Source organism: Rhinichthys klamathensis, unplaced genomic scaffold, assembly GCF_029890125.1.
Source record: "Rhinichthys klamathensis goyatoka isolate OS25496 unplaced genomic scaffold, OSU_Roscu_1.1 h1tg000343l_1, whole genome shotgun sequence".
In the NCBI taxonomy this organism is placed as follows: Eukaryota; Metazoa; Chordata; class Actinopteri; order Cypriniformes; family Leuciscidae; genus Rhinichthys; species Rhinichthys klamathensis.
The window spans coordinates 747,529-772,887 of record NW_026606857.1 but is presented as its reverse complement, the minus strand read 5'-3'; the positions used below and the strand labels follow the sequence as shown (position 1 = coordinate 772,887).

The following is a 25,359-nucleotide window of genomic DNA, read 5'->3' as shown; positions in this document are numbered from 1 at the left end:
ACCGAGGAACTGAGCAGTGAATTATAAAAGATGCCTTCTAAGGTAAAAAATTAAGTAAAACGTAATGGGCCGCACATTCTCAACTGACTCACTGTGATCAAACACATCCATCTTGTTCAACCTTGGTGTGTTTTAGTGTAAGCAAAACCCCATCAGCCATTCACAGACAGCGGCCCTGTGAATACAGATGCCTGTGCGCTACGGACTTTCTGCCCTTTTGGTTTAATCTATTTTTACTGGCTGTAAAGCGTGAGCTTCATCCGTTCTGAACTAGAGACCTTGGCAAAATCGATGGCATTTCACCCACAATTCACCTATATATAGACAAGAGACAGAAAAAGAGAGAATTGCATCATATATGAACATTTCACATAATTTCGAGGGTCCGTTAGAGCGAGGATGAATGCAAATTAAGTTTGAGGGAAAGTCCTCAGGGGAGAGAATACAGCATGCGTGAGGGGAGAAGCCTCTGAGCCTCCCACGCGTTTTTTTAAGCACGTTTTTGTTGAAGTGCGTGTATGTGCGTCAAGGGTTCTCTGGAGCACTTTGCGTCACATGCTTCAACCCACATGCACACCTCACTCCACACATGTATGCAACAAATACACGCAAGTAAACCGGTTGGGTTCAATTCTATAAGCTGAAGCAAAATGTACAGGAAAAGCAATATCTTTCCATTTTTATAGGTCAAACTATCCATGACAAAATAAAATAAAATCACATGTAGGCCAACTTAAGAAAAGCTTTCTTATGGGTTACAGAAATTGACAATATTATAGGCTATACTATATCGAATTGCTACCCAGTGAGCTTTCAGTAAGACTTTCTTGGGATATGATTTACAGGTCTGAGGTTTTTGTAAAACCTCATTCCAATATATTGCCATCTAGGCCATAATAACTGTCATACATGAGGAGTACAGGGATTTCTCATGCTGATTGTGTTTCGGTAAAGTAAAGATGGCACATCTCTCCGGAGGCATTTCAAACAGACACTGCTGCAGGTGCTCCACATGTGTCAAGTGCATTTCGTGCCATCTGGGACAAATATAGAAAACGTGAAAAATCCACCTAATGCATAAAAAAACAACACACACACGCGCAAGCGCACACACACAGGACTAAAAGGGAGATGAAAAGCCAGAGAAATTTAGAAGGCAATGCTGCCCTCTTCTGGTGACTAAAAACGGTAGAAAAAAAGGAGAATAAAACTATTTCTTTTTTAATTGTATAGGACCAAATATAATTTAGTAATTATAAAATGTTATAGATAATCACATATTAATAAATAATAATAATAATAATAAAATACCCATAAGACAGCATCAATGATAATATTAACACTTTAATTAGACTTTTTAGAGAAATATTAAATGTCCCCTTGGGGTGTTATAACAATCATACAATCCTGATTAAATAAAAAAATATACACATGTAAATACTGAAATATGACTCAAAGGCCTCAAAAGACGTTAATGACATGCTGTACTGTGAATTTAACGCTGATTTCTGTTTCATTATTAATGAAGAGCATTATGGTGATAAATACATTTCAAAGCAGCAAACTACAGAGTTAGACTTTAAAGTAACTCTACAGTGCACCTGAATAGGCATGATGTTATGTCATATGATACACATTTCTTTTCATACATGAAAACAATACTGACTCTGGTATCTACATACATTATTCTGTATACAATTCGATTGATACAAATAAAGCATGTAAACTCAGGTAAGACATGGCTTTTTTTTGTTGTTGCAAAAATAGACTCGTCTGCTATTGCTTTGGTGTGATGTACCAGATGATCAGGATGTGAAGGACCAGCGCGCCACCATTTCAACTGTTTCCCGGACCTTCTTTCTCCCACATACCTATCTGTGCTCAGAGGCTGGAGAGCTCATCGGCGTTTGGTGTGTTTCCATTGGTCTTGTCCCATTCGGTCTCAGAGTTCCAGTCCTGAGGCATCACCCCAATGTCCAGGACCTGGGGGTTAGTACGAGACTCAGCGAGTCTATGTGGAAAGAGACAAGAATGCAAAACTGAGAAAAAACAAAACAACAACCTGAAACTCTACAGTGATGCAAATGTACAGTATATCAGCAGGTTTGATTAACATATGGGCAATTCCATGCAAATGTCAACCTTACCATGGAAAAAATAAATAAAACCCGATTTAGTCACATCCATAATGCTGAAATTGCCCACATGTGCCGAAAAGTTTCATTAAAAGCCACGTTTGGTTGATTACTATGTTATTTACTATGCTAATAACTTAACTGGTATGGTCTCATTTGTAAGGTTAAAAGCCATGCAATACATCAATGTAATGTTCAGGGATAAAAACAAACAGGATGAAAAAGACAAACTGAAATACAAATAACATACAAACTGGCTAGGCTGAGGATGATGGGAGACTGAGGGAAACGAGCCTTATAATAATGCTAGAAAAAAATCTGTCTGGCAAATTGCGTTTAAATATGGATCATTGCAGAACCCCGCCGTCAAATTCACAATTAGATCAGTCTGTTAGGTCAGTACCAGGCCAGGACAGATGCTAATTTAGTGGAGTTGATCAGTGAAAGTTGACAGGGTTCTCAGATGCTAATTTAGTGGAGTTGATCAGTGAAAGTTGACAGGGTTCTGGAAGACAACAGGGGAGGGGAATGATGTTACAGACTGACAGATATGGCTTGGGTGGACGTTTGGTACAGGACTTGACCTGGACTTGTTACCTGGAGAGTACTCATAGCTATCCAAACTGCAGCTAGGAACAAAGAGAGAGCACAACAATCAAGGGCTTGAGAGCTACAGGATGTTTCTCTGTTCCTAATTCTTTTCTGATGACGGTGACAATGCATTAATCAACCAATTTAGCTGAATTTTATTAATCTCGACATTCATTTTTTAGAAGACATGAGAGGCTAAATACAGTAGCTGCTTCAACCCTGAACATGATGCTACTCAATATAGAAGCTCTTCAATTAAATTGAAACACATCCCTCAGACGACAACAACTTCCTCTGATGCAAGATTTAAAGAAATACTAATAAATGACTAAATAAAAAGTTACTACTACTGCTAATAATAATAATAATCATTATTATTATTATTATTATATGCACATTTATTATATAAATTTACTTTATTTACAGTTCCTTTTTTCAAATTAAAATATATGTGCCAATTGTACAAACATAATAGGGAATATGTAAATACAATAAATGTATATAATAATAATAATAACAACAACAACACATTTACAATAACAATATTAATATATTATTATTATACACATGTATTACATACATTTATTTTATTTACATAATAATAATAATAATAATAATAATAGGGACTATGTAAATAAAATGAATGTATATAATGCATGTGTATATAATAATAAATTATTATTACTATACACACAGATGTATTAAATATATTCAAGTACAATACATTAAGCATAGTCCCAATTATTATTAGTAGTAATACTAGGATCATCATCATTTTTGTTATTTACATGCATTATATACACATTTATTTTATTTTATTCTAATTCATGTGATCAGTTCTACAAACATAATAATTAATATTAACATTATTATTATTATAAACATGTATTATATACAGTACATTAATATATTTTCTTATTTAAATAAAGTCTTAATTATGCATTGCTACCATTGCAAGTCTGACAAAAGTAGACATGAAAAAAAGAAAAGATAAAATATTTATATATATATATATATATATATATATATATATATTATCTTTTCTTTTTTTCATGTCTACTTTTGTCAGACATGAAAAATTTAACAACACATATATATATACATATATATATATATATATATATATCAGAGTTTCCGCTAGAAAAAAATGGTGCCGGTCAAAGTGACCGGCAGAGGTTTCGTTTAACGGACATTTTGATGAAATGCCGGTCAAATATCGCCTCTTGATTAGTCAAGTTGAGGAAAACTGGAGGCAGGCTATGTAACTTAAAAAATGACATAATCAGGCCGTATAGAATGCAACATGTTATTATTAGCCTAACTTTCAAATAGACGGAAAAAACATGAACGTCCGATTGGCGTCAATTAACACCAATTGTTTTTTACTATGGTTTCACACACATTCACTTTTTGAAACATTGAGGCACGGATGTACCTAATACAAATAAATAAAACATATCCAGTTAACTAGCAGATCATTCATTTAGTTCGCTATTAAATAAGAGATCTAGCGCTAAAATCAGTTGTTTTTTAAATCAAGCTTCTTGCGCAATCTTCACTCGGACGCGCGTTTCAATCTATCGCCGTTGCGGAGACTCTACACAGGCGAAGCACTGCTATTGGGCGCAGAGATATCACGCAACACCTGAAATAAAGCTTGCCACAAATAACCGGCGAAAGTAATGATTATGCATGAAACATTTAAATTGTTGATAAATTGATAAAGTTGACGATGCAGACTCGCCATCTTCGCAGTAGTGAACGCGCCTAGAGAGAGAAATGCTCACTTCATATGAATAAATTCTTATTTATTAATCCAGGCAAATTTGTTGATGAAACATTCATTAAAATGAAGATACAATTTATACAAAACGAAATAAACTTTAAAGAAAGGCTTTCTACAAAACAAAACTAAATAAGTGGTCAAAATCATGTCTGACCAATTCTAAATGTTTTCCGATATATAGGCCTATTGGTCATCTTGTGATCCTATCTTACTCATCTCATGCTGTTCCCTTTTCATATAGCCTAATCAACATAGATGAAAAAAAAAATAATAACATTATATTATTTATAAATATGAAACGTATATTTAAGTTTTTTAACTTATAATAAGCGTCACACCGCTCCGCTTTGCTCATGCTCTGGTGTATAGTCTAATGCATGTGTGCGTGCATGTGGTGGAGGGCTGCGATTTTCGAATAATAATCAACCCAGTGATCTTCGAATATTATTTTTGCTTGAAATTTCGTTTTGTATAAATTGTATATTAATTTTAATCAATGTTTCATCAACAAATTTGCCTGGATTAATAAATAAGAAGCAATAGTGGACAATATAGGCTAATCAGGACACGGAGGCGCCGGCGCGTGCACACTTCTCTCTATAGGCGCGTTCACTACTGCGAAGATGGCGAGTCTGCATCATCAACTTTATCAATAATATCAATGGGCCTGGCCATATCTGAAACGTCTCACTCAATCATTCGTTGTTTAGGTCTATATTACAGCCGTTCTAGGTGTGCGCTTTATTTGAAATGCAGCATGCGATGTTGTTTTATAACTTTCAAACCCTAGAGCCTGTTCTTTTATAACATAGCCAAAGGTCGGTGTATTTTTGCTTTATACATTTTAGAATTATTCTCAAATTCATATTGTGTTAGGGGGGCGGGATTATTACGCAATTTTAATCGGACAATTTGACCGGAGAGATTTAATTTTGTCGGACATTTCATTTTTTTCCCGGCCAATGTCCGGTAATTACCGGACAACGGAAACCCTGATATATATATATATAAGTTGTTAAATAAACATCCAAGCATTCTATGTATCAGTTTGTACTCATAAAGCACAAATATTCAGGTCAGGTGTCATCTATGCCATCAGAAATAAATCATTGAAGGCCAACTCTACATTTGCAGGGTTAATTACACCCTGCCAAACTACTGGAATAGCTTGGTTCCGTGGAGAGTAAACAAATAAAATGAGACAATCTGTCTCATGAGACCTCAGTATGGGGAAAATGCCTTTGGTCAATTGCTCTGGATGATTAATCAAAGCCCAAGAAGTTATAAGGAGCAAACGATAGGAACATTTCAAATGGTTCCAACAATCTTTAAGAACGATTGTAGTTGGAGATCGTTTTGATGTGCGAGAGGTTATCAGCATGCTTTTTACACGCAGCTCCCTTCTCAAGGATTTGTCCTTCCTGTCCCTCACGTAAGAGAGATAGAAAGGAGATTCAGACGAAACAGAAGCTTGAAAGAGGAGATAAGAACAGCTCTGGGTGCCTCATACCTTGAAAAAGCCTCTTCTAGACCTTCATCAGTCTCCTAAAAAGAGAAAAATTAAATTCAGATTTTGAGATAAGGATCAGTTTAGAATATGTTCATTAAGATAATGGTCGGCAGTCACTCATGAGAGAAAAACATGTTTATAAGTGGACAAGATCGTACCCATTGGGTGGTGGCGGTGTTGTTGTTGGGTTCGGTGGGGTTTTCCACAGCAGATGAGTAAACCTCGATGTCCAACAGGTTCTCTGCAGCTACAGCTAAAAAAATAATAATATTGAAGTGTAAAAGGGATAGTTTCTCACAAAAAAAAAAAAAAGTTGAAAAGGAGGCAAAGAGAGTTTAAGGAGTCAGTACCTCCTCCTTTCAGGCTGGTCAGGCTGACCGATCCCTCTGACTGTGAACTGTTGGATGTTTCTCCAGCTGAATCCCATTTCACACTATGCTCTCTCTCTGAAAGCAGAGCAACAGTACATCATGAATAATCCTGCTTTAACAAATCAAATAAATTCACAAATTCAAACAAATAAATTACTTTTCTTGGTGCTTTCACGGAGCACTCCAAGTTCTTTGCATTCTTACTATACAAAGATTCTAAAATTGTGTGACAGGTACAAAATATGCCAGGATTTCTTTGGAAGGTGATGAATTAACTGGCTCCTGTTTTCCAAATACAAAAAAGTACATCATTTTGTGTGCATCCATCTTTTCTACAACAAGAAAAGGCAACAAAGCAATGTTCTGACTGCCATCATCAATCACAACAGCATCAATGCCCTTGAAGACCCTATCAAGAGTGCAAAATCTGCAAATCCTTCAAAACATGAAGTGACAAATTATTTTCCACTTGTGGCATATGATTCTCTGCAGTTATACATGACCTCCATATTGTTTTGAGGAGAGATATGAAACTCTGTACCTTCTTTGGCAACCTCCCAGAACTCGAAGGCCACTCTGAAGGCCTGAGCCACCGTGAGCGTGACCGCCTGGGCCTGAGGGAACACAACAATGACTCAATCACAGACATAATATATACATTGGAGAGAACAATGGACGTATCCAACATATAAACAAGGTGTTTCAATGTCAGTGATCAGTGGTTTGCAAACTGGAGTTATAGATCATTGACTACGTTTACAAGCGGTCAATATTCGGGTTATGGTCACTATTCGGGTTTCTGAAACATTCGGAATAATCCGTTTACATGCGTGAGCAGAGAAAGTTACTCCTGTATACATGGAATTTCAATTGGCAATATGCCGATGTAAACGGCGACGCACGGTTAGCGTCTGGACGTACGGACAACCTTAAGACGCAATATGCGTCATTTCCGATTCTTCTTCCTGTATCCAAAGACAACAACAACAGCAGCACGCGGATAATGAATAGTTCGGGGCAGATAGCGATCGCCTTTGTTTGCGCTTTGGTGCTGGTACTAACCCACCAGCTCCAAAAGTATGGTGCTGTGCTACGTCTCGTCATGTTTACCTCTACTTCCTGTTTACTTCCGGTATACTGCACGCGGGTTTTTGTATGTTCCAGAAGGCGCATACAAGAAGTTCCTCTACTCAAAAGACCAAGATTCCTTGCAAATAGAACATGCGCAGAACACAAATCAATGTTCCTTTTGATGGGGATATGCCGATACGCGTTTACATGACCAAATATTCGGGTTAGAAAAGGGGTAACCCAGGGATCATATTCGGGTTTTTAAAAACCGGAATATGAGCATATTCTGGTTTTTGCCGGTGTTTACATGGCCGTGCGCGACCGGGTTATTGCTAATATTCCCGGTTTTGAACGGGTTATTGGCTGCTTGTAAACGTAGTCAATGTAAGAGAATATTATTTTCCTATGAGTATTCAATCAATACCACTGCTTACACAGGATTCATTTTGTTAATCTACAAGAGTTAGAGATTCTTACATAACTTTTAATCAGGAAAGATATATATATTTTTTTTTACATATAGATAATGTGTATGTACATCAATATTTTTATTGCATGTATTGAAAAGAGACACTATACCTTATTGATACTCATATAAAGCTTCTAGAGAGTGTTGTTAACTGTTTAAGAATGTAAGGGGGCGAACTGAAGGTTTACATTTTTTTTCTGAAGGTTTCTATTATTTTGTTGGAATACAAATACAGTACATCGTACAAACAAATATTGGGTAAAATAATCAATAACTATAAATCTTTAATTCAATACTGAAAAGTATTAATAAAAAATAAAAAAACAATAGTTACTTTTCTCAAATTGCAGTGCATTTTGAAAGAATACTTTCTCTGAAGAATAAAAAATATCAATGCAAAACAATGCATCTCTGAAATCTCCCAGCTTTCTGAACAGCCTTCCCATGCAGTGCCTTCAAATGTTGCCTATGTAGGAAAAGCTTTTGCATATAAACCTCACCATCTAGCCTCAACAGGCATGTTAACATGTCTTTGTATCATTGTGCTATGCTGAGAAGAACAGCATGTCCTTCAACAGAGAGAAAGTGATCTAGTCAGCTATTCTGAAAAACTGTCCTTCTTCATGCTTAGTTTGACTCCTTTTGTTCCAGTCAGAAGTCTTTGTGTTGATGGAAAGATTCACAGCTTTCATAAGGAAAGCATCAAACACTCACCACTTTCCGTTTGGCACAGAGGAACGCGTGACACTCCAGCGTCTCATTCTGTTGGTTCTGGGAGATGAAAGCAAACACTTTGTCATGCATCTTGTCAGCTGTGCAGTATGATATCCTGGGAGAAAGGGTCACAAAACAGACCAGCGTTAAGGACTTGCAGTCAGGTTTGAGTAAATACAAAATGATGATGAGTTGCAGGGACATGGACATGGAGCAGACAGCGTTGGAACTTCATTTTATGAAAAATAGTCAAAACAATATTAATAATAATATGAAATATTACTCATTTAAAACAATTTATTCCAATTTTAATATGTTTTTATAATGTAATTTATTCCTGGAATGGCAAAGCTGAATTTTCAGCATTTTTACTCAAATCTTCAGTGTTATGTCACATGATTCTTAATAAATCATTCTAATGTGCTGATTTGGTGCTCAAAAAACATTTCTTATTATTATCATCAATGTCGAAAACATTTTTTGTTGATTCATATTTTTGTGGAAACCATGAAACCACCATTCAAAAGTTTCCCAAAAAATATTTAGGAGCAAAAAGTTTTCAACATTGATAATAATAAGAACGTCTCAGGTTACTACTGTAACCATAGTTCCCTGAGAAAGGGAACGAGACGATGCGTCACTTGACGCTTTGGGAACGCCCCCAGCGTGAATGCGTCTGAGCATCAATGTCAACTAGTCCAATGGAAAGAATGAGCGTCACGGGCGGGTGACGTCATGACCAGGAAGGCATAAGAGCACATCCGGTGAAACGCGGCATTAGCTTCAAAAAGTCGAAGCAAGCCGATCACAGGGATGCAGGAAGTATGGCAGGGTGACGCATCGTCTCGTTCCCTTTCTCAGGGAACTATGGTTACAGTAGTAACCTGAGACGTTCCCTTTCGAGGGAACTCGCGATGCGTCACTTGACGCTTTGGGAACGAGAATACCCAAAACGCCAGAATTCCAAGTACCTGAGTGTCAGTCTGTTGGAACTAAGCACTAAGCACCTGAGAACCTGGGGCAGCATCCAGGTCCAAACTGTAAAACCTGACGAATGTGAGCGGTGAAGACCAGCCTGCCGCATCACAAACGTCTTGGAGAGAAACCCCAAATAACAAGGCTTTAGAGGCCGCCATACCCCTCGTTGAGTGAGCTCTGACCACCAAGGGACACGGATGGTCAGAGTACTCGTATGCAAGTGAAATAGCCTCGACTATCCACTTACTAACCGTCTGTTTAGAAGCAGGAAGACCCTTCTTAGGTGATCCAAAGCAAATAAATAACTGGTCGGACTTCCTCATTGAAGATGTCCGATGAACATAAGTATCCAGTGCTCGCACTGGACACAAGAGGTTCAGCCTTTCCTGGTCCGCAGATGTAAAAGGAGGACAGAAACCTGCAGCACAATAGGCCTCGGAATAATGGTAGGCACCTTTGGAACATATCCATGTTTCGGGTAAGAATGCCTTGGCCATCCCCGGTGCACTCAAGGCAGGTGGGGACCGAAAGGGCCTGAAGGTCTGACTCTAATAGGGACGAAATAGCTAGCAGAAAATAGTCTTAAAAGAAAGGAACTTCTCTGAGACCAAATCTAAGGGCTCGAAGGGAGCCCCAGATAGGCCTTCTAGAACTATTGCAAGGTCCCAAGCCAGCACCCTAGTGCAAGTTGCAGGCCTCAGCCTCTAAGTGCCACGAAGGAAACGAGTGATCAGGGGGTCTCGACCCAAAAATGTACTACCCACCAGGGCGTGGAAAGCCGCAATGGCCGCCACGTATACCTTAAGCGTGGAAGGACATAGACCTGATACAAAGCGTTCTTGCAGAAACTGGAATACTGTGTTTACTGAACAGTTAACCGGATCCCACTGACGCTGGTAACACCAAGAAGTGAAAAACTCTCGAAATAGTGAATATAGTTTCCTCGTAGCGGGAGCTCTGGAGCTTAGAATGGTCTCAACAACCTCGGTTGAGAGACCACTCTCTATGAGTTGGGCCCCCTCAGAGGCCAAACCCACAGTTTCCAAATCCCCTGCCGGGGGTGCAATATTGCATCCCCTGCCTGAGACGGAAGGTCTCTCCTGATCGGGACCTCCAAGGGAGGTCCGTCGAGGAGAAAAATTAGGTCCGCAAACCAAATTCAGCTCGGCCAGGGTGGTGCTACTAAATAGGCTTATTCCATCCTGGCGGAATCACTCCAGAACTTCTGGGAGCAGAGCAACAGGGGGAAATGCGTACAGACGTAGCCTCAGCCACGTCTGCACCATAGCAACCAGCCCCGAGGGGACTGGTTGAGTGAGGGATAACCAGAGTGGACAGTGCATCGTATGCTGAGACGAGAACAAATCCACTTCTGCCTGGCCATAAAACTCCCATATTTGCTCCACCGCCTCGGGGTGGAGTCCCCTGGCCTCAGCCCCTGCCTCGACAGGGTGTCTGCTCCAATATTCTGGCCCCCCTGGAATATACACTGCCCTCAGACAGCGTAATTTCCTGAGGGACCAAAATAATAGGCCACCAACGTGTTGTCTGTGGGTCAAGAACCAGAGTTTCCTCCATATAACCAAGGCGCGGGGATACTGCCGCGTGATCTTGATCGTACGGAGTGGGTTTCCCCTCAGGGAGAACCCTCTGGTCCTGAGCCACCACTGTAAAGGTCTCACGTACAGCAGGTCAAAGGGTATCACATTGAACGCTGCTGCCCTGAGGCCTAACAGTCACTGTTTCAGAACAACACATGATGGCCCCTCAGGTCTGGGAGGAGATGTCTCAACGCATTGAAGACTACCATCATCTCTAGGCAATTCATGCGCCAAGCGAGATGATGACTCCTCCCAAGCCCTGAGCTGAGCGGCCTTCCAATACCGCTCCCCAGCCGGTGAGGGAAGCATCTGTCGAGATAGCAACTCGATGGCAAAGAGCTCCCAACACCGAACCCTGGGTTAAGAACCAGTGTTTCCTCCATATAACCAAGGCACGAAGGCCCGGCCGCGTGATCTTGATCATACGAAGTGGGTTTCCCCTCGGGGAGAACCCTCTGGTCCTGCGCCACCACTGCAAAGGTCTCATGTACAGCAGGCCAACAGGTATCCCGTTGGACGCTACTGCCACAAGACCCAACAGTCTCTCGAACTGTTTTACAGTGCGTGACTGGCCTAGCCTCAGCTCTTTTGTGGCTGTTAGGATAGCAGCTACACGAACGGGCGACAGAGTGGCCCGCATCGTCACTGAATCCCATACCACACCAAGGAAAGTGGTTCTCTGTACTGGAGAAAGCACACTCTTCTTGGCATTGAGCCTCAACCCCAACATCTGCATATGAGCGAGAACGACACCTCGGTGCCGAACCGCTAACTGTTCTGATTCCGCTAGAATCAGCCAGTCATCTATGCAATTCAGAATGCGTATACACTGCAGCCTGGCGGGGCCAGAGCTGCGTCTATGCACTTCGTGAATGTGCGGGGTGATAGAGCTAGACCGAAAGGAAGTGCCTGATACTGGTGTTCTTTGCCCCAAAGAAAACCTCAGGAACCTCCTGTGCTGAAGGAGGATGGAGATATGGAAGTATACGTCTTTTAGATCTATCGTGACAAACCAGTCCTCGGAACTGATTTGAGTCACGATCTGTTTGAGTGTCAGCATCTTGGACTTGAGTTCCAGCACCAAACACTCCAACAGGCGAAGATCTAGTATGTGACGCTGCTCTCCATCCTTTTTTGGAACAATGAGATAACGACTGTAAAGACCCGACGCAATGTCGGGTGAGTACACCTGCTCTATAGCTTTCTTTGCTAACAGGGCCTTTACCCCTTGCTCCATTACCAGAGAGATTACCATTACCCATAGAGATATATTTGGCAGTAGCTTCCGCGCTGCCAGAAAATCTACCAAGGGAACCAGCCCCTCGAGGCTGGCCTCTGGTGTAATAAAGACAGCCTCTGGTGTAACTGACTGTTTTCGAACCCCCCTCAGAGGGCGCGAGTCCGACGCAATGTCGAGTTGACGCTGCGCCAGAAGCTCGCTGGAGAACGCTGCGCCCCGAAGCACCAAGGGTGGCGGGGTTGGCAGAACGGTCCCCTGAGGGCACAGAGATGGAAAGGGCACCGTATAATGAGGTGTACACCATTCCACCCCGGTTGGGGCTGCCCTCTTTTCTTTTGAGCCGCAGCCTTCTCAGCATGAAGAACGGTCCTCGGATCCGGCTTCTGCTTTGAAGGCTTTGGCTGCTGTGTTGTGTATGAGAAACTAGCCGGCTGGAGCTGCTCACGCCCAGCAGCCCCAGTGGGTTGGACATAGCGAGGGAGAGATTATCTTGTATCTTTCTCCATGATTCCCATCAAATTGAGCCAGAGGTGTCTCTCAGTGACCACATTTCTTTGGCTGCCATCCCTGAGAGATAAATCTGAGGCCCGACGGAGTTCTCAAACCCCATCGGGCCAAACTCCCTCACTTCTGTCCAAATACCACAGCAGGTCAGCCTGATATGCTTGCAGCACTGCTATAGTGTGCAAGCAGGCTCGTGCTAGACCCACTGCCATATATGCTTTTCCCACTAGATTAAAAAATAGTTTTCTTTAATGGTTTAGTGAGAGAAGCCGACGCCTTCAGGGACGATACTGAACCGGGAGACATAGCTCGCAAGTGTCTGTTCTACCCGGGGTATTGCCCCATAGCCATACTCTCTTAACCCCCAAATATCTGAATATACATGAATGTGGGGCTAAAAAATGAGTAAGGCTTTTTCCATGATCTAGACAGCTCGCTGTGCAGATCGGGAAAAATGGAAGGCCCCGTGATGGAGGTGGAAAAATAGAGGGAAGGAAACTCGTTCAATTTATTTTAAGGACGAGTGCCCCCTTATTTCTGCTGGCCATTAAATATTTAATTTATCTACAGCCTTAGTAAACACCTCCACCAGCTTATTATTATATATATATTTTTTTATATACATTCTTTATATATATACACTTTATTTTATATATAATATATAAACTATCATATATATATATATATATATATATATATATATATATATATAGGCTATATATAATTCTCATACGCTGGGGAAGAGATGGCAAATCCACTTCCCCCATGATTGTGTACACTTTCAATGCCCAGCACATCTACCTCCTCGGAGGTAGAGCACTGAAGCATTGATTTCTCTCCCCGGGCGGAAGAGACCGCAGCGGGGGCTTCCGAGACCGGAGAGAGAGCACTGGATCCCTCGTGGAAAGGGAGGAGATAAGATCCGCGGACCCGTCTCCAACCCCGTAACGAGATCCTATTCGCGATCCACAGGAATGCATTCTCCACGCTGCCTCGGCAGACGCGTGTCCTGCACCCCGAGGATCGCGAGCCTGGCCACTTTCCTCAAAAAGTGACAGGCGGGAGTGGAGCATGCGAAGCGAAAGCTTCTCACAATGTTGCAATCAGCCCCCTCGGAGGCTGATACCGCATGCTCCACTCCCAAACAAACTACACAAAGCTCGTGTGTGTCCCCACCCGTTAAATAACGCGGGCAGGGAGAAGCACAGAGTTTGTAAAGTTGTTTCGCCATAACTCTTCCCAATAATATCGAACAGACAACAATAAATAGACAGAGACAGAGTAACACAGATCGCTTGCTGAGACACAGAAGCTAATGCCGCGTTTCACCGGATGTGCTCTTATGCCTTCCTGGTCATGACGTCACCCGCCCGTGACGCTCATTCTTTCCATTGGACTAGTTGACATTGATGCTCAGACGCATTCACGCTGGGGGCGCTCCCAAAGCGTCAAGTGACGCATCGCGAGTTCCCTCGAAAGGGAACCATTATTATTAATTGAGCACCATTTAATAATTGAGCACTAAACCAGCAATAAAGCCTTTTGAATTGAAAAGAATTGATTGTGTGTGTGCAGGGGCGCAACTACCCAGTGTCAGAGGGGTATATGCAGCAAAAATTTTTGCACTTTGAGAGTTCAAAATCAAAAGCGCCAACCCATATTCAGGGTGAAAATTAAACAAAGAAAAATTCAAACCTCTTTTAGTTAGTGTCTGTCTACATTACACTACTACAAAATAATAGTTATAATATTAATCCCATGATAGTAATAGCCATATATTGTAAAACAAATGCACTGAAAAATAAAGGAAACTTTCATAATTAGTTTTGTACTAATTTCTATACTTGAAAGATATAAGCACATGATGACATGTTTCATGGGCCGGTGTGTCAGAAAAAAAACTTTTTTTGGCCAATGCATTACACCGGCACTAACCCAGCGCCGCCAATTAAGCAAAAAAAAAAAACGAATGGGCCGCCGATGTACGAGTTTTATGGGCCGTAAAAAAAAAAAAAAAAAAAAAAAAAAAAAAAAAAAAATGTATGAGATGTATCGGCCGAAAAAGCACGTCGGCCCACCGGGAATCTCCCGGTAGTGTGTGTGCTAGTGTGCGCGTGTGCCTCACGAAGCGCATGTAAGGACCCAACCAATCAATTGTCAGTGCGGGCGGGCTTTTATCTCTACTACTCCCGAACCGAATTAATCAGAAATTACTTTGCAAGTTACTTGCTAGGGATGATGTTAGGAAGTGATATTCAGTTTGCTACATTTTTAATGATTACAGTAGTTAAAACAGCTAAACTTCAACATTTTAGCTGTAAAATGCCACATGCAGTTGCTAATATTAAGAAATATGTTGTGCTTTTACTTTTAAAAATGTTGGTAATGTTACAGTTAATGCTTACAAACTTTGAAGATTTTGAATACAGAAGTTACATTTGTAATGGTGTATTTTCATTTAGATGTGGTATTATTATTTGTGCAGTAGCAAAGATTAATTACTGCATAAACTAATTAAGATTATTAAGTAATAAATTCATTTTAAGACAGCATGGAATAGATTGTATAATATGCTGTTAGCTATAATTTGGATGGTATAGTATGATGAGCCACAGTTAAAGTGACACTCATGGCAGCAGGCGTTATTGTTGTTGTTGTCGAGTTTCCGCGCACCGATTGCTTTGGGCCGGGCCTAGTCAAAGTCCAGGGCCGTTTTTTAGTCCCAGTCCGTCCCTGTATATATATATATATATATATATATATATATATATATATAGTATTTTCTATATATATATATATATATATAGTATTTTCTCTATATATATATATAGTATTTTCTCTATATATATATATAGTATTTTCTATATATATATATTATTTTTTATATATATATATATATTGTATTTTCTATATATATATATATATATATATATATATATATATATATATATATATATATATAGTATTTTCTATATATATATATATATATATATATATATATATATATATATATATATATAGTATTTTCTATATATATATATATATATATATATTGTATTTTATATATATATATATATATATATATATATATATATATATATATATATATATTTATATATTTATTTTTTAAATTAATTTTTTTTTTTTTACCATCGCTTTGGCGCCCCCCATGGTGCTGCGCCCCTATGCGCCGCATATAGCGCATACCCACTTTTTGCGCCTGTGTGTGTGTGTGTGTGTGTGTGTGTGTGTGTGTGTACGGTAAAACACTGGATGGCAGGATAAATCATCTCCACTGTAGGTCAGACACACTCACTTCTGAGAAGAGGAAGCGTGCAGAGACCACTTCTTACATACTCTAATGTGGTTCAGTGGCACAACAAGTGAATGTTTTACAGGCAGTTGAACGTGAGAGAAGTAGTAGTTGAGCTGAGGTGTGTAGAGTTCACCTGTATATGGAAATGTTCTCGATCAGCTGGTTAGACACACTATCGCACAAGATGATTCCCTGAGGAGACACTTTCAGGGCCACTTTAGGCAGTTTCTTCCCACTGGCTTTGGCCTAACAAATGAATAAATATGAAAACATTTTTAATATTGCTGCTTGTCCGTGGTCTATGCAATTTATGTGTCCGTGCAGAACTTGATTCTATGCGGTTCTGTATGATTACTATGCGGTTTCTAAGGTGTTATAAGTGTTTTAGTTTGTTGTTATGCAGTTGCTAGGGTATTCTGGGTGATTTCCAGGGAGTTGCTATGTGGTTTATAGGCTATGAGCCAGGGCCTTGCTATGCAGTTGCTAACATTTTCTGAGTGTCTTTAATGTTTTATGCAGTTGCTAGGGTATTCCAGGTGATTGCCAGGGTGTTGCTATGTGGTTGCTAGGCTGTCACAATGATATTATGGTCTTTAGATATTCTAATATCTTCATATCCAAGCTACGACAAATGAACTCACCGTGGCAACAATCCTCTTGACAGCAGCAGCTGAGAGATCCTCGCCTTTGGGTTGGTCCACCAGAGTCATCCCCAGATGACGAAGGTTAAAGGTCATTCCCTCGAGAAGAGTCTCTCTTGTGTCAGTCCAATTCTCAGGGAGCTCTGCATGAAGAAGAAAAAATACGAACAGAGTCAAGAGTTTATGAAGCAACGCTGAATAGCTACAAAAACATTTACACATGTGGGTTAAACCAAGTCAGCACAGATAAACAGTAAACAACTTCAACCAAAGTGCACACAAGAGACTTGCGCTGCAGAGGTCATGAACAGTTATGAAATATTAAAGAAAGAAAAAACAGTGCATGAGTAAATATTTGTTGGAATCAACCTTTCCTCAAGAGACTCAAATATTCCAGGCAAAAAAAACAAACATTTTGGATGCCTCTGTACAACTTTATTCCCAGGGCTGACTGAAAACAGACAAAGACAATCAAAGGCCTGGAGCAGCTGTAAAGAGATGGAAAGTTCAAGAAATTAAACGTGTCTATCTTGAACCGGTGTCTTTGGAAAAGTATCTTTTCTCAGCTCATCTTCACTAAAAACAACGTGGAAGAACTTAAAGCCTGCACAAAGGCAGCTTGAACCCCTACTGAACACTTCTGGAATAAAAAAAAATTGAGTTAGGTTAACTCATATAAATGCATATGTATTGTATTAGTTAGTTTAGTAGTGGTATTTTCAGAAAATAAATTGTAATAAATTGTTTTGGCAGTGGAGCTATAACATTTAAAATTCAGAAAATCCCCATAGATAAATTATAGGAATTACAACACAAAGGCACCAAGCCAAAACAGAGGAGACATTTTTCATTTAGTCAAATTTGTTCATCACAGGTATTCAAGTCCCACAAAGTTCACCTTATTGTGTTATTTTTCTATATGTTCCTAATAAATCGTATAATCCACCTATATGTTATATATAAAACATTAAATAGCATTATAATTTATATTGAACTAAGGAAAAGTCAATTCCTGTATCTCATTTACTTTGGTCTGAACAAGCCACTGGTCTGCTAGACCTCCTAAACACTTAACCATTATTCATCCGTAATACATATATTTACAGGAATCACAATCACAGGAAACACTACAGTGAATCATAGTCTCAGAAAGTTATTGTTAATTCTTGTGTACAGCTAACAGAAAACAAAGATGACTGAAGAATGTCATGACAAGGGCAAAATTTAAAGCTCTAATGTGTCATTTCATTTATAAACAGAACCAGCCACACCAAGGATGATCGAACAATTACAAAGAAACTGAAAGGCTGACAAATGACTTAGACACAATAGAATCCATCTATATCATTACATTGCCCACAGCTCCTGAAATAACATATCATGATGAAATTATTGATGATGCCCTACAACCCCAGCATAAAACCAGGGTAATTCATAGACATGGAGAAATGGAAAAGGGCGTAATAATACAGCCCTAGTGACATACTGATTAGTGACACACCCAAGGGCCCTTAATCACAGGGGGGAAACACTACTTTGTCTTAACCATGTTCCTGGAGAAACATCCAAGGGGTGGAGTGACCCAAACCACTGGTTGTCTCCAAGCTCCAAAAACTGAACTGGCTTTTTAGGCCAGATATGATTACGGTGCAAAATTGTGGGGTGATTTTTTTTCTGACTTGAAGTCACGGTAAGGTTGGGAGTTATTTCAATCTCGGTCAGATAGAGAGGAAAGAATGTCCTTTGTTTAGTTTTCAAAATGAAACAGGAAATCATTCTTGCTTAAAAAGACAAATGCAGATAAAAGTAGATGACCCAAGTGATAGGAACATGTTAATGAGAACATTGAGATGACAGATTTATCATATTTATTCTTCTAATGTGAATTGCAAACAACTAAACTGACCATATCAAAGTTTGATGGGATGATGATGGCTTTGTGAGAATTTTTATCTGATTTTTTTAAATTAAGGCTCCCTAATAACAAGTCTGAACTCATGCTTCTACTTCCACATGACTCCTCATGAAACATGAAAGGTTAATATCTAATGCTTTTATCAAATGGACTGCCTGGAAAAGCCTCAACAGCTGCTGGACGTCTCCCTCACGCTCTGCGTCAGATCGCCTCCCTTTTTAGTATGTGCAGGGCACCGACAAATACCAAAGATCCAGAGGCATGAGGCGATAAATCTCACCACTATAAAACACCATAAAAACTCTCTCTTCATTACAATGCAGCGATGTTTGCTGCAAGCTATGCACTTTCTCTGTTGAGGCACATGACTTTGGAGCAGCAAGAAGGACATTTCTGATCACTCTGATGAGAAATGATCATAGGAGATATAGCTGAATGAGAAGTTCAAGAGGAAGGAAAGTAATTATAAACTATAACAAGGTGAATCGTTCTCAAATCTCCCCTTTAAAAGTTGATAAGCCCATTCATTTTGCTATCCTAACTGTGCATATAATTATATGGCTGCTTTCATTTGATTATCTGCATTTAGCATTGGCAATATGCACATTTTCTGACAAACTTATCAAATTTATTAGATAAAGATGCAATTCACACATACAATGAATTTAATACACCTCTTAATTGATCACCATGTTCGTGTTAAATATTGATAGCATTAAATAATGAAAGAATCAACATGAAAACAAAGATTTCAGTTCTAAAAATTGGCACGTGCTTCGAACTAGATTTGAAGTTTTCTTTAGCACAGACATTCTTTGACCCACTGTTTTTTCACTTTTAACCTCAACCCTATCTGTGACCCATTTTAGGTTTTGACCCACAAGAACCACTTGTTTAAAGAGATAACATACACAACCCAGCTAACAAAATGAACAACTGCAACAAAGTCAAAGAAAACAAAACAAAAAAGATCTTTGTTTGGATTCCAACAAAAAGGAGGGAAGTGAGGTGAAGTCTGTATTGGAGCTAAAAGTAGGTCAGTAGTTCAACAAAAGAATGTTAAACACACAAGTGCGTCTTATTCTCCATCACTCAGCCGTTGAGAGAACAACCTATAAACACTGGTAACTTGCTGATGTTGGAAACTTTTACCATTCCGGCAAAAGCCTGAGCCTTTTCACTGTGACTGGATTGTGACTAAACAATCATAACCGTGTACTTGGAGACTTCTTGCATTCCAGGTCATAAAGATAAGCAGCTCTCAGCCAACAAACAGCTGCTTTTGTGGAGTCGAGACAGAATTAAAGGGATAGTTCGGCCAAAAATGATATTTAAACCATGCATTACTCACCCTCAAGCCGTTCGAGATGCATATGTCAATCTTGTTTCAGACGAACACATTTTCAGTTATTTTAGAAAATGTCTTAGACCCTTCAGTGGATATAATGTGAAGCAATGGGGTCCACCTCCTTCAAGTCCCAAAATGTGCATATATCCTTCACAAAAGTAATCCAACCGGCTCCAGGGGGATAAACAAAGGCCTTATGAGGGTAATCCGTGCGGTTTTGTCGTAAAAATATACATATTTAAAACTTTATAAATGAAAATATCTGACTTCCGGCAACGATCGACGCGCGTCCACGGGTGATGGAAGTCGGCGTACGAGGTAGGACGTAGCGTCGTGACGTAGAACGAACGCGCCCGCGCAGCCAGAGAGCAGAGCAAAACATCACCCGTGAACGTGCATCGATCGTTGCCGGAAGTCAGATATTTTCATTTATAAAGTTTTAAATATGTATATTTTTACGACAAAACCGCACGGATTACCCTCATAAGGCCTTCGTTTATCCCCCTGGAGCCGGATGGATGACTTCTGTGAAGGATATATGCACATTTTGGGACTTGAAGGAGGTGGACCCCATTGCTTCACATTATATCCACTGAAGGGTCTAAGACATTTTCTAAAATAACTGAAAATGTGTTCGTCTGAAACAAGATTGACATATGCATCTCGAACGGCTTGAGGGTGAGTAATGCATGGTTTAAATATCATTTTTGGCCGAACTATCCCTTTAAAGGGGAAACGAAAATGCACAGCAAACGTTCTAATCCCACTAAAGAAATTGGTTTTGCACTTGTTAAGACCAAGCCAGCCCACTTCACCTGCTTTCAAAGCTTAGTTCTGAGCTTGTCCACTGCAACTTTGAAGAAGTATTTCTTTGTTGAAACAAACGTGCTTTAGGATGTCTTGATACCAGCAAACAAGTAGGTACTTGTAGTCCAGGATGGATGCCAAAGAGAGAGAAAATGATTTTAGATGCAGACAAAATCACACTGCTGGCTTTGCATTGTTTAATTCACAAAACCGTTGTTGGCAACTTCTCATATAAGGTCCCTTGTTAATTAACCCTCAGAAACCCACTGTACCAAAACTGCAAAACAATTGTTTAAATCAATTAAATGACTTATTTTTCCCTAACTGCAGGGGAAATTCTGACTGTATCACAGCAACACTTTTGGCAACAAACAGATGGCCATTTCGAGTGCCACAGCTTTATAAAGTCACACAACTACTCACTGTTTACTCACACCATTTCCCAGTGTTTTGGGTCATATTTAGCTCATTTCCTTTAAAAAAAAAAAAGTATTTTAAGTACTTGACCTATAACCTTGATCTCTGAGTCTATGACTGTTCTGTGATTGATAAGTGATTATATGTCTCGCAAATATCAACCTTAATACACAATTCGCCTTTGGCTAAGCCCTGCCCCCTTAGTTACTGTTGCTACGTCCGACAAACAAACTGCATCTGGGCTTTGGTATCAATATGGCTTATGCTGTGACAGCTCTTCCTGCTGACATTTTATCAAACTTTTATAAAGCAAAAATAAATTGTCCGATAAAAGTAGGCAAAAGGGGCTGCAATATACGTTCGAAGGCTATATTCACGACATACAGGTGAAACGCAAGGAACAACAAGGCATCCAAACAGAGGCAAAAGCATAAGGGTCACAGTCAAAAAATGAACCACCGCATATCCTACTAATCGAGACGGAGGCTGGGACTAACAATATCAAGGAGCAACACTGTTCATGCAAAGCTGGGTAGGTCTCTATTCACTTCTATAATCGTTATTACAAAGCAAACGGACTACGCGAGTATAACGTTGTATTTATTAGCAGCGTGTGCTAGACGACACGTCAGGATTTGACTTCGGGATTGGGAAGGGAAAAAAACACACACCCCCCTCCAACCTCTCTGGGAAACGCGTATCAGTGTTACAAATGCCCCAGGAACAACGTTTAACCATATTTTTGATAAAACTACGACGGTAATAGCCTGCCGAGACCAAAAATATGAGACGCCTGTGTTAAAGTCAATGGAGCGCAGTGAAAAAGTGTCGGACCTCTGTGGGAGCTCGTTCTTGGCTGCGCTGTGATTGGTCAATCTACATTCTAGGGTGTGGCTTAGCCAAAGGCGAATTCAAAAGTTTAGGTCATTTAATACTTTTTATTTAGCAAGGATGCAATCAATTTATCAAAAGCGACTTAGATTAAAAATAGATTTCTATTTTAATTGAGTACTGGACCAAATTCGGACCGATTGGACAAAGATTTTATGGTCCTACGCCTTTCACAGACGATATATAAATATATATATATATATATATATATAAGTCACATTAAGACCACTTAACTTAGTGATTGCTATTAGGATGTGAAAAGACCAGCATAACAACAAAAAAGAAAATCTGGAACAAATCGCATACCCTGCCTTTAAATGGTTAACATTTTTCTGTTTTATTCACACAATGAAGCCACACAGATTAATATTACAAATGATTTTCAATGTTTCCTAATTAAACTTTAAAGACAGTCAGAGGAGCGCTCTGAGAAGAACATCCTGAAAAGTTCACCCAAAAATGAAAATTGTCATCATTTATTTACTCGTACTCAAGTTGTTCCGAACATGTATTAGTTTTAATATTCTGTTGAACACAAAATAAGCTATTTTCAAGAATGTAGTAACCAGACAGACACCCACTGACTCCCATAGTAGGGAAAAAAATACTATGGAAGTCAATGGGGTCCGTCAACGTCAACTGTCTGGTTAACAACATTCTTTAAAATATCTTCTTTTGTGTTCAACAAAAGAAAGAAGCTCATTCAGGTTTGGATCAACAGTAAATGAGGTGAGTAAATGATGACAAATGAAAAAGTTGGTTAACAAAACATTTTTGCTTTTACAGTGGTGATATTGTGCAACCCCGCAAATATTAACCACAAAACAAAATAAGCTTCAAAAGTGGCTCGCAAAAATAAAAGTATGGGTTTCTGAGGGCTAATGAAAAACACGCTAATCTTGTTGGCGACATGCTCCAGCAAAGCCATGTCTCAAAATCTAGACAGCGTATTTGGGCATTACAACTGCATAGATAGGTACGTTAAGTTAGCTCAACAGGTTTTGAGACAAGGTCAACCACTAATAAACCTCAAAACTTCTAGTTTCGAATGAAGATTGTGAATCTCGCCGACAGCTGTAAAAATGCGTCTGTGTCGTTCACAAATTTTGCACAGAATATTTAGATCATATTAAACACACACACACACACACACACACACACACACACACACACACACACACACACACACACACACACACACACACACACACACTAACTAATACAGATTCACAACTACTAGGCAAACTGCATCTTTTGATTGTATTACTAAACATGATTAAACACTATTGACAAATCAAGTTCAGATGCTAACGGATGATGGACAACAACACAAGTGACGCGTGGAAACACCCCAAACAAAAAGTCTCGCTGTTGACACGAATACTCACTTTGGTGTTTGCCTGAGCTCCAGGACTGTTTGGTCAGGCTGGGACTCCGAATAAAAGCCCTTCTGGCTGATTTCAGCACATCCATGACGAGGTTTTCAAGAGGAGAAGCGTCTTCAGGTGCTGCTGTTGGCCATGAACGTCTTCTCACTCCCAACTTTGTTGTTGCCGTTTCGATGCCGACATCTGTGGGAATACTTGAGTCCTCGAGTCTCCTGGGCGGTGTTTCATCCGTCAATCAAAATGACGTTCGAATTACGCGGCGCCCACATTCTGTTTCCATGGAAACGGCATTAAACAATCCATTCGAAGCATTTGGTGTGTGCTTGCTTTTTAAATGGCTGGGTCCGAAAATCAGACAGTGGCTTTTATGAAGCAACCTTGTATATGCGGCTACTTCATACCTCCCTATAATGCTTGATGATAAGTCAACATTCATAAGGTTTAGGTGTCTCGCAGAATAGCACGACAGACATGAAAAACAAGTGACACGAACATAGAGATCTATTGATTTCATCTTTGTCGCCCTCGTCTGGATATAGGAGAAATCGTCCTCTATTGAGACTCGGTCAAGTATTATATTCCACTATGGCAATAAAACGCTGTTTTAAGTCAAATATTCCGTGGTTGAGCATTTTTGCTTGAATGTCCACCACTGTCCAACACAATTCGAAGGCCCCTTCATAAAATATATCCGTCAGTATTTCTGGTATTTATGATAAAGCTTGAAAAAACAACAACACACGGATAGCCTACTTATTTAGGAGGGGGAAAATAAATGTTTTTTTTTTTTAGCATTTTAATTTTTTGCTAATAATGTTATTAACATTAATTGGATTAATAATAAAGTATTCATTTGAATAATTTTCAGTCATCCTGCGGTCCCCAGAAGGTTTCTATTGGGTCTCGGGCCCCCTATTTGAGAATCACTGCTGTAGTTTTTGTTCATATTTTGAATTCAATTTTTTATATATTATTTTATATATATATATTTTGTTATTTTAATTTCAAAGTTTTAGTAATTTTGATAGTTTTTTAATGTCTATATAGATTTGACTAAATTAAAAAAAATTTGTACCTTAATAAACAAAAAAAGAAATGCTGCCTTGGCGACTAGCTGAAGAACAATACGTTTAAGGTTTTTATTTTATTTTAGTAAATGAAAAAACTTTTTCATGATTCTATTTCACAAGGACGAATGACCAAACTTAAAGCCAATTAAATCTAGCATTAAAATGATATATGTAACTGCTGTAATCACATTACATTTGCAAAAGTGTAAAAATAAGTAAAGATTAAAGTTATGATGACCTATGAAGTATTTAGAAGGCAAAATGACATTGAAAGGAGTAAAACATTTTTTTTTCCCTTGTAAATGTAATTGTGAAATATTCAAGTTCAATAGCACTTGAATAAAGTGCAAATTCTTCAAATCAAGAACAGTGATAAGGTATTTTACTCCCCTACACACACACACACACACACACACACGCACGCACACACACTTTGTTCACACACACACACATATTCAAGTTCAATAGCACTTGAATAAAGTGCAAATTCTTCAAATCAAGAACAGTGATAAGGTATTTTACTCCCCTACACACACACACACACACACACACGCACGCACACACACTTTGAACCATAGCTTGGTTCTTTAAAAAAT

General features: G+C 39.4%; 1 protein-coding gene across 1 annotated transcript; it reads right to left on the bottom strand.

Moving 5' to 3' along the window:
- Positions 1 to 1,848: 1,848 nt before the first annotated feature.
- On the bottom strand, positions 1,849 to 23,985 carry ldlrap1a (low density lipoprotein receptor adaptor protein 1a). The gene is made up of 9 exons (XM_056272688.1): positions 23,694 to 23,985; positions 16,928 to 17,070; positions 16,420 to 16,532; positions 8,648 to 8,762; positions 6,935 to 7,007; positions 6,373 to 6,468; positions 6,181 to 6,275; positions 6,023 to 6,057; positions 1,849 to 2,011 (listed from the first exon to the last, which is right to left on the bottom strand). The coding sequence occupies exons 1-9, from the start codon at positions 23,776 to 23,778 to the stop codon at positions 1,882 to 1,884; spliced, it is 885 nt and encodes a 294-aa protein (XP_056128663.1). The 5' UTR covers positions 23,779 to 23,985; the 3' UTR covers positions 1,849 to 1,881.
- Between the last annotated feature and the right edge of the window lie 1,374 nt (positions 23,986 to 25,359).

Coding starts and splice junctions, on each gene's coding strand:
- ldlrap1a (XM_056272688.1), bottom strand. CDS start 23,778: ATGGATGTGCTGAAATCAGCCAGAAGGGCTTTTATTCGGAGTCCCAGC. Junction 8,763..16,419: donor GAGAACATTTCCATATACAG/GTGAACTCTACA, acceptor CCTTTCTCCCAG/GATATCATACTGCACAGCTG. Junction 7,008..8,647: donor TCTGTGCCAAACGGAAAGTG/GTGAGTGTTTGA, acceptor GTGTTCCCTCAG/GCCCAGGCGGTCACGCTCAC.